This window comes from Pteropus alecto, unplaced genomic scaffold (genome assembly GCF_000325575.1).
Source record: "Pteropus alecto unplaced genomic scaffold, ASM32557v1 scaffold78, whole genome shotgun sequence".
In the NCBI taxonomy this organism is placed as follows: Eukaryota; Metazoa; Chordata; class Mammalia; order Chiroptera; family Pteropodidae; genus Pteropus; species Pteropus alecto.
In genome coordinates this window covers 11,460,292-11,470,166 of record NW_006443124.1, presented here as the reverse complement: position 1 = coordinate 11,470,166, position 9,875 = coordinate 11,460,292, and the positions used below count along the sequence as shown (strand labels likewise).

The 9,875-nt window shown below is 50.2% G+C and overlaps 1 protein-coding gene across 4 annotated transcripts in view; it reads right to left on the bottom strand.

The window, feature by feature from the left end:
• Positions 1–9,875, bottom strand: part of P4HA2 (prolyl 4-hydroxylase subunit alpha 2) — a 33,611-nt gene that overhangs the window by 20,839 nt on the left and 2,897 nt on the right. For 3 of the 4 annotated variants that reach the window (XM_015598196.2, XM_025040636.1, XM_025040634.1), the window contains 4 exons: positions 4,104–4,203; positions 3,307–3,403; positions 2,769–2,920; positions 137–274 (listed from right to left, as the gene is read on the bottom strand). In XM_015598196.2, the coding sequence (XP_015453682.1) occupies positions 137–274; positions 2,769–2,920; positions 3,307–3,403; positions 4,104–4,203 (487 nt within the window). Of the gene's footprint in view, positions 1–136; positions 275–2,768; positions 2,921–3,306; positions 3,404–4,103; positions 4,228–9,875 lie in introns of all 4 variants that reach the window. The other variant, XM_025040635.1, reaches the window with a different exon arrangement.

Here is a 9,875-nt window from a genome sequence, read left to right as displayed (position 1 = left end):
ACCCCAGAGAGGCTCAACACCAGAGGGGATGGTGTACCTGAGGGCAGAAACCACAAATAGGCAGTGGCTCCAACCCTGTCCAGACACCATAGTAGAGTCACATGCTGGACAGGCAAAACCTGGAGTAGTGAGTTACCTGGAAGTTCCCCTTTGGAAATCGTGTCTGAGTCCAGCTTGTAGGTGTCCTGAAGCCTCATCAGGGCCTTGGCAGCACCCATTTCATCCTCGTCAGTGGGAAAGAACTGTCGTTGTACTGAGAGGTTGGCAATAAAACCTTCCAAACAAGAATAAAAGGTTATCCTTGATCCAGGGGCAGAATTCCATCTGGAATCAGAGAGGTACTCACAGGAGGGTCTCTAGCTAGTACAATTTCCCTGCCCCTCCATCAAAGGCTGTTGCCCCCTCCACCAGAAAGCCCTCCCAGTGGCTCCCAGAAAGCCTTCTCCTTTCTTACTCCTCACTGTACTGACTGCCTGTGCTGCTCATTTGGAACCAAACAGAAATGGACCCAAACATTTGTTAATATGAGTCCTGGCTCCAAAGCACTGATCTGGTAGACCAGAGGACAGAGAAGGTAATTGAAAAGGGCACACAAGAGGACTCAGGGAGGATGTGCTGACCACCTAGTGGAAAATGGATCACATAGAGAACCTTTATCCAGGATTATTGGGCTGGCTAGGTAACCACGGACTTCCAGCCTACATCACAGGTAGAGGAGCCCAAGGGACAGAGGTGGTCAACTCAGAGCCCCACTGACCATTCATTTACTGACCCTGGCCCTTAACATCAGAAAAGTGATGACGACAGTCCTAGAGGCATTTGGTACTGTCCGTCCCTCCCGGATGAAGGATGGGGACCATGTGGACAGCTCAAGCACTGAGGTGGAGCTGCACCAGCCCAGCATGGTCCCCTGAGACCACAGTGCTCTCTAGGGTACTCTCCCACCACTCAGACCTGCTATGAGCTCACTGCCCTGCGCTCAAGACCACAGTCTGGAGCCTAGGAGAGCCCCTGACCACCAAAGTAGCCCAAGAAGGCTGTTCTGGGACTCCAAGCCCTCACTGTAAAGAAGATATGAGCCGTTTTGAGATCTCAGGACTCCAGGTGGGGGCCAGGCCCTCCCATGCTGATTCGAGGACTTCAATTCTGCCTGTGAGTTGAGCATTGGGAGAGGAGCTCCAAGGCCATTCCTTCCTGGCCTCTTCTCCAGAGCAGCAGCACTCACAGCCACCTACTTTCATGACCTCAGGCTCAAACACCCACTTCTCGTCATGCCCGGGGACTCAGGGACCAAGGCAGCTGCAATGCTGCCTTCCCTGTGACTGTATGGTCAGCGACTCTAAAGAGTTTATAATCCAGGAAAAAGAAAATATGCCCCCAGAAAAAGCCCAGCGTGTCCCCCTCACCCCCACCTCCCTCTCATTTCAGGGGCAAGAACTCTGAAGGTCAGAGGTGAAAACAACCTATCGCTCTGTGGGCCTATCCTGTTTCCTCCAGGCAATTATAAGGTTTTCCAAAGGAACCAGATGTTGATGGTGGGGAGTAAAGAAGAATGGAGAGCAGGAGGTCACCTGAGCAGCCTTATTCTCCCACAGCGCAGGCGGTACAGTCAGTTCTGAGCCACAGGCCCAGGCTGGGAGGCAGGGGTCTGGGAAAGGCAGCCACAGTTTCTGGAGGCAGTGAGCTCACTGGGCACAGCTCCAGCACAGCTGAGCTCACCAATCCCTCCCCAGAGGCCGCCCTGTCCCCAGCCAAACCCAGCCCAGTCTGGCCACTGAAATGCCTCAGTCAGAGGGACAACTAGTCTGAAATTAATTGGCACTCCCAAGTCAGGGAGAAGAGGCGGTGAGACCAGGGGGCTGAATCCAGGCCTGGGAGGTGGGAAGGGCTCATCCCGCCACCTCCCACTGGGAGGAAAGTGTGATAGCACAGAAAGAACTACCATGGTGAAAGCACGAGTACATTAAAGCTTTAAAAAAGTTCATGCTCTGATCTGCAAATGCCACTTCTAGGAATGTACCATAAGAAAATAACCAAAGATGTATGGGCAAGGTTGATGATAATTTGGAAACAATGCCAGGTCCACTGACTTAACCAGTTTACACATCAGTGTAACACACTACTGTCCAGCCATTAAAATCATGCTGCAGAACATTTAATGGACATACAGAGAAGTTGTAAAATTCAGGAAAACATACACTTATGTCATAAATCTGCCAACAGATGTTTTACTTCTAAAAGATATGGGTGGGAAGGAATTTAGATGAGGCCCCAGTGCCCAGCCCACTTGACTCCCTTTTGTTAATTCATTCGGTCCCTCAAAACAAGTGAGTTTGCATCCCTGGTGTACATCTTAGGTTCCATTTTTTAAAAAATGTATATGCATGTGCAGAAAGATTGGACTTTTAACAGTGCTTCTCACTAGGCAATTGGACTAAGAATTGTAGTTTTATTATGTAATTGTTTTTATATTCTCCAACTTTTCTGTAAAAACGTATTACTAAAGTGTAATTAGAAAAAAAAATCACTGCCAAAAAAAGGGAAGTGAAAACACTAGGAAAAGGCCAAAACCAATTACTTTTACATAGTAAAAAATAAGGATGGCCAACTGCCAGAGGTCCCCACAGGGAAGGGAGAGAGCCATGAGATGGCAGTGTCCATGATCCGCGCACGCCCACCCAGACCCAGGACAGGCTCAGATACACACTCCCCAGGCACGAGCACACAAACACGCCGGCTCATCCAAGCACCTGCTCACCATCTCTCACCTGCGGCTGAGTCCTGCAGGACAAGGTCCTCCAGTGCAGGCCAGTCTGTGTTCAGCCGCTTCACCAGTTTGTAGGCATTCACGGGGTGAGCCAGGTAGCCCTCAGGGTCAGCAGCTGACTTGCTGGTCAGGGCTTCCATTTTGTCGGCCCAGCTGTGGAACCAAGGAAAAAGAAGACTAACATACCCACCCACAAAGGTCTTTGCCTCTGATCATCTCCCTGGTGAGAGTTAGGGCTGTGTTCATCAAAAAGCACTAAAAAATGAATGCGGTCACTCCCCATGGATCCTTCCAGCCTCTTAGTCTAGAAAGAGCTGGGGACCCCAATGTATGCAAAAAGGCTCCTGAACAGAAAGGAAAAAGTAGTGAGTCCTCAGCCCATGTAGAGCCACCCTGGACGACTGGCATGAAGTCACTTCTAGGCCAGCCAGCCCCATAGTGCCCTGTCCAGAGCTTCCTCTTCTGGACACTCCAGGTGGGTTTCTGGGCGGCAGAAGCACTGACTCAGGGTGGGTGTAGGGACTCGGGGCATTGGACACCTCTTAATCTTGGAGAGCTTGGCTTCCTCCATGAGGATGTACTCCTTCAGAGACTGCACCAGGTCCTTCTCCGCATAAATCAGGTCTGTCATGTGCCCTGCAAATGAGGAGAGAAAGCAGCAGTGGGAAATGGATGAGAGATGTCCAGCTCCCACCCCTGGGGCACAGAACACCAGCACAGAGGTGAGTCTCCTGGGTCATGGGCATGTCACCTCTGTTGGGATCACGGGGACTTAGAATTAAAGGGGACCTAGGCTCTCAGATGGTCCTGGCCCCCGGCTTCAGGAAGAGAGGCAGAGGCCCCAAGGGGATGTTGAGGTAAGTGCCCTGGGGGTGCCTTAAGGAAGAAGTCCCAGATCTCATTCTCCCACCGTCACTCAGCTGAGTCAAGTCACTGGGGCATGGACGTCCCAGAGGCTTCGTCACATGGAAACAAGCTCTGAGACTTTAGGTCAGAAGGAGAAGAGCAGCTGGATCCACCAGCCACAGAGTGTTTTCCACTCAGAACCACTCTAAGATTTGGGAGAAAGACAGTCAGGAAGGCTGGGCTGCCCGGGAGTAGCCTGCATGTCCCAGGGAGGAGGACCCGGTTAAGACAGCTGGCTCCCAGGACATCCAGGTCATCGGGGCCTCAGAAGCAGAAATAGCAACTCTGCAAGTCCCACTCTCCCTAAAACTGGTCAAAACCAGTGGGTGAGGCCATCCCATCCTAAATGAGAACAGTCTTCAGGCGGTGACACCCCTTGGCACTTGAGCTAATGATTGCTCAGACAGATGATAGTCCTGTTGGCACATACCAATAGAAGTAAAGAATTCAGCCTGCACACAGCCCAGGACACCAAACCAGGCCACCAGCAACATGGACACCTGAAGTTTCATAGTCACGGAAGGCAGCATCTGCAAGGTATTCAGTGATAGTCACTGGATCAACAATAGGGGAGAAAAAAAGTAACAGGTAAGGAAACACACACACACAGGTGCACACACATACACACATTCGAACATGCCAAAATCTGAACCTAGCACACAGAAGCTAAGGATATTCAGGATCACCAGTAGAAAGAGCACAGGGTGTAGAACCAGTAGTATGAGCTCAATTCTGGCCCTTGCTCTAGGGGGCTATGTGCCTCAGGAGAGATTGTGCCCTCTTGGCTCTTGGTAACCACCAAGAGGGCTATGTGCCTCAGGAGAGATTGTGCCCTCTTGGTTCTTGGTAACCACCGGCAACATGGGAAGGCTGAATTGCATGGGGGACAGTCACCTCCGGCTCTAATAGTCTGTAAGTTTGAGATTATGGCCCACCCGTTCTTGTTTCACAGACTGCTTTTCTATTTCTGCTTTTCTTCCCAACACATGTGCCAGAACAGTGCAAGGTACTGAGGACCCAGACGTAACATATATCCCCTGCGCACAAGAAGGTTGACAGTATAGTAGAAACAATGACAGAAAGAGAACTTGACACAATATGTTCCAGGGGACCCACACCCAAAATGAGGTGTATAGCAGATGGTTGGCCAGAAGAGAAATAAAACTGCCTCCTGCCAGTCCACACCTGGCCACAGTAAAAGCAGTCTGGGAGCAGGCACTCTGGGCAGATGCTGTTTTTCTTGTAGTGAGGCTCCTTGGCAGTCACTGTCCTCACTAGCGAGTCACTGAGGCACTGACCCACATATGCCAGGCACTGAGCTAGGCACCCAGGATATAAAAAGGAATCAGCCACACAGGGTGAAAGCCTTGGGCTGGGCTGGGCTGCTGACACAGGTAAGAGGCCAGATGCTGTCTTCTCATAGGCCTCAAAATAGCCAGACCCAGCTCCAAAGGCAGCAGGCATGACCTGGGGCAAGGCCCACTGGCAGTAGACCTGAGTACACAATGGAAGCTTCAGACATCGCCTCGAGCTCAGCCACGCAGCTCAGAGGACGCTGGAGGACCAGCATCCATCTGAGCCCAGTTCTGCTAGTCCCTCCTCTTCCTGCTCTACTTCAGCCAAGCCCCACTGGAAATTTACTAAGAGAAAACGAGGAAAATAAAGGAAATACAAATGCTTCTCCCCTAAATGTAAGCTTAACTAACAGAACTCTCAGTCTGAGCTACCTAATGCCAGTTCATAGATTTTTTGCCTGCCATGGCCAATTAGACACACAGTCACACCTACCAGTCCTGGCCTGACCCTTTCAGAAGAAATTCCAATCCACTGTGGTTCCAGGTTAGGCTCAGAGAAGCCCAACCACAACCCCCACCCCATATGGTTCCTGCATCAGGAAGAGGAGAGAATAAGTGAATGACCTCATTTGTTCATGCCCCTATCCAATGTCTGCTGAGCCAGCAGTAAGCCCACCAGTGCCCCGAGTATTGGGGGCCCAGACATACATGGGACAAGATCTTTCAGCCCAGAACCTGCTGCAAGGTAAGGAGTATCGGACTAAAGGGTCCATCATGGAATGAGGGCAGCAGAGGAGAGAAAGGGAGCAGGCCGGCTAGCTCTGAAGCAGGATCCAGGTCCTCCCTGCTCCAGCCACAGGTCAGCTCCTAGGCTCACCATACTGCATCCCCACCCCAGAAGGCCTCTTCTTGCTTACACAAACCCCTTTTACCTGGGGTGGTGTTTGTTCCTTATCTTTCAAGAGGCTTGACTAGCTCAGGAGAGCATGTTCTATAGGGAAGAGACAGTAAAAACCCAGGGTCAGGATGTACCTGTGGACAGTGAGGGACCAGCTGACTCCCCATCAGGCTGGTGAGAGAGTGGTGCACAGGCAGGAGACCAGACCAGGCACAGCTGGGGGCGCCCAGCGCTTCTACCCTGTTGTGTTGCCAGCTGCAGTGGCAAACCTCTTCAGAGATCAGGGAACAAATTCAGGGGAAGGAGAAGCCTCTCGGTTCCTTTCAAATCACCTTGGTGATACTGTCCATGGTTCACACATTACAGCACATAGGGAAAAGCAGCCAGGTTCCTTCGTTATATGAATACCAGCTGTCACCTCTCCGGAATGTGCTGTCTGGCTTAAACTGAGCCCATCTATGAATCCCAGCCTGGAGGCAGAGACCCAAAGAATCACAGATAGGGTTCTAGGAAATGGCTTACCAAGAACCTGCAATGTCCCGCTCTGAGGAGGATGACAATGACTCTGCTGACCCAGAAAGCTAGGCAACCCCAAGGATGTCCCCCTCCCAGATTACTACTATCAATACTGAGACCCCAGGCAGAGGGGCCCTGGAGCCCCACCCCATTTCTCTTGGATCTTAAGTCCCTGAACACTAAAGGCTTTATACAAAAGGTCATCGAACCAAGATCAAGTTGGGAGGTGGCATTGTGGGAAAGGCCAACTAACTACATACCCGCCGCCCATCTCACCTATATCCAGAACTTGCTTAGGACAGACTAGGCGGGAGCATGTGTGCCTGCCCTGTGCCAAATGAAGTGTCCAGAGCTGCTGAAAGCCCTTCTAGGAACTCTGAGAAATCCATGCTGAACAGGCCTGGAAATGGGCAATGTTGAACCTCCTTTTATGAAAAACAAAGTGGCACCAAGCCCAGGCAGAAAACCAATACTGAGTTTTATCTGAGCTGCATCCCGAGTTTAGAACAATGTCTGGTCCATATCGGGCACCCAACAAACTACCACAAAAGAAGACCGTACAGTTCTTCTCTATAATGGATTGTTGTGGATTGTACAAGATTGGATGCCATATGTATATTAACATGGAGAGAAGATCAAAGCATACTGTTAAGTGGAAAAGGCAGGCTTCCAAACAATATGTACTCTATGATTTCATTTTTACAAGGAAAAATGTATATATGTGCATATTTGTGCAAATTTACATATACACACATGCAAGACTGTTGTATCTTGGTGAAATAATTTAATTTTTCTCTTTATGATTATTTGTTTTTCCTAACCTTTCTTCAAGGAGCTCTATGAGAAATTTGAAACAAATTTTCTAGTATGCTTAAAAAGAAAACGAAGTAGGCCCACTCAAATGGACTCCAAAGCGGCCATGATGGCTGGAGTTCAGATCCCCAAGGGGTGGTCCTCCAAAGCCTGCCAATACCCCCGCGACAGTGATTCACCCACCAGGTGACTGGCACTGTTTCTAAGCACAGGGCAATTCCAAAACATACAATCAGAGTCCCCAGCAAGCCTGCTCTTTGGAAAGGACATTTACAACCTGGCCAAATGGCCATGAAAAGATGTTTCCAGCTGCACACTACTACTGCTGTCCTTAGCTTCTCCCCTTACCTCATCAGGCAGGAACCTCTGCCAATGCTCCCAGCTGCAACCCAAATGCAACAGCTTGAATTTTAACAATATATTTAACAGCCTAGAGACAGAACACGGGTTTGCTGAGAACAAACAGGTCTTGCTTGGCACTGAACCAGAGGCTGCCTGCCTTTGGTGAAGAAGCCAAACCTGCCTGAACAGGGCTTCCCCCAACGGCCCGGCCTCCTAGGGGTGTGGCCAACCCTGGGATGGCAGAGCCAAGAGGACAGGCGTGCTCAACCTAGGCAGAGTTTTGCAGAGGCTCCAGGAGGCCTGCCACCTAAGCACACGGATGTTCACTGAGGCTCTTGCTGTCACTGGCACACCAGGGAAAAATGGGAAGCACTCTACTCTCCTTACTCGATGTCATGCCTCAGTCATCGCCTTAGTCTGAGCCACCCCCAATTTCCTCCTGCAAACACGCTGGCCTCTGTATGCACTAAACTCTCATCTGCCATCCACCTCTGCTCTACGAAGTAGCCAGCATAGCTTCCTGCAACCCCTCTTTCAGTCTCTCTCTCCCTAAGAACCTTCCAAAAGCTCTCCACTGCCTTCAGGAAGAAGTCCAAACTCCTTAGCCCTAAGGACCTTTTTGATTCTGCCCTACCACCCTCTCAGCCCCATCTCATGACTCCAAGTTTCATACCTCTAACTACTATCTCATACAAAAAATATTCTCCTTCACTGAGAACCTAATGAATCATAGGCATTCACCCATGTTTGTCCTGACACTTTATCTGGTCGATGAACGTGTAGATGTGTACTTCCCAATTGGATGCCATCGAAACCAGTTTCCTGCTTCAGTAAACAAGCAATGAAGTAGCAGAGAAGGCTGTAAAAATCGACATGCAAAAGCCAAGTTGTGTTTTCAGTCACCATCCTGGCAGAGACTTGGCGGTCTAGGTGACACTAACTCATAAGGAACTCCACACAAGGATAAAATCCTGGCACCATTGTATTGGATGCATCTGACGTACCACCTCTACTCTCTTGGCCTCTCCTGTCTCCTAGGCCATTTGCTCTGCCTCAGACCCAGTGAGGAGACTGTCAGGCCCCAAATGTCTGGCTCCGCTCACTACTTCTAGACTCCAAAGATGTGCCACACCCTCCTCCCCAGTCATTGCTGGAGGGCCTTGGTAGTCCAGCACAGGAGCAGGAGGAGTTAACTCATGAAGCAGCTCTGACTGGGGAAGGACAGAGAGGAGGTCAGCAGTCTGTTCTGGGCTGCAGACGGCTGTTTCTGTAGCGCACGCCCAGAGACGGCCCGCACAGCCCAACAACTGTTGCTGCTCTGCGCAGAGCAGCAGGCTTGCTAAAGCGCCAGCCTGCATTTGCTTCCCACTCTTCTCTACCTCTTTCCTTTCCCTTCACCCTTGCTGCCCTGCAACTACCCCTTCCAATGAAGCGGTCAGCACTTAAGCTCTGCCTCAGGCTCTGTTTTCTGGGAACAATGCTAAGATAAGCACTCTTTGTTTCCAAAAATCTTTCATTTCTACCTTCTAATCCTCACCCAAACCTTGTAAACTAGATAGATCATCTCCATTTCAGATACAGGTAGATAACTGATTCTAAGAGACAGTTTGTGCACACCTGACAAGTGGCAGCAAATCACTGACGGAGCCAAGACTCCAACCCAAAACACATTTCCCACTAGACACTGCTGCCATTCAGTTCCCCTCAGTAACGTCTGTTGGTTTACAGTACAAGGACCTCCCAAAAGTGGGAGCCCCAATTTGCTCTGGCAGAGCAAGCCTGTGTACATCAAGGACTTTATTGTGGTTCACAAAGCATCTTCATTACATCTGCGGCTGGATCTCGCCAGAAGGTGGACAACAACATGAACCCGGAAGACAGGAATGGTGCCTCGAGTTCAGGTAACAGTCACTCCTGCCCCAGACATCGCAGCACTAACCAATGACCAATCAGCCTAGCTCAGGGCAAGGCAGTACAGTCCAGTAGGCAGGCACACCCTGGGGTCAGATAGCCCCAGAGCTAAATCTCAGCCCCACAATCATTTACTGGCTTTGTGACTTTAGATAAGTTATAGGTCTCTCTGAATCTCAGTTTTCCCATCTATATAATATTAGGACCTACATCTCATAGGGATGCTTCGATGAGATGACAGATGTCAGTGGGCAGCCCAGCAGCACCAGGCACAATTTAAACCAGTCATCAGCACCTAGGGTACTGGAGCAATGTCAGTAGACCCAAAGCAGCCAGCTGCCCAGCTGATCTCTGGAGAAAAAGAAGGTCCAGTCTAGGGGGTCAGTGAAGATGAAAATGAGGCAGAAACTGGGCAATCTCCAGGTCC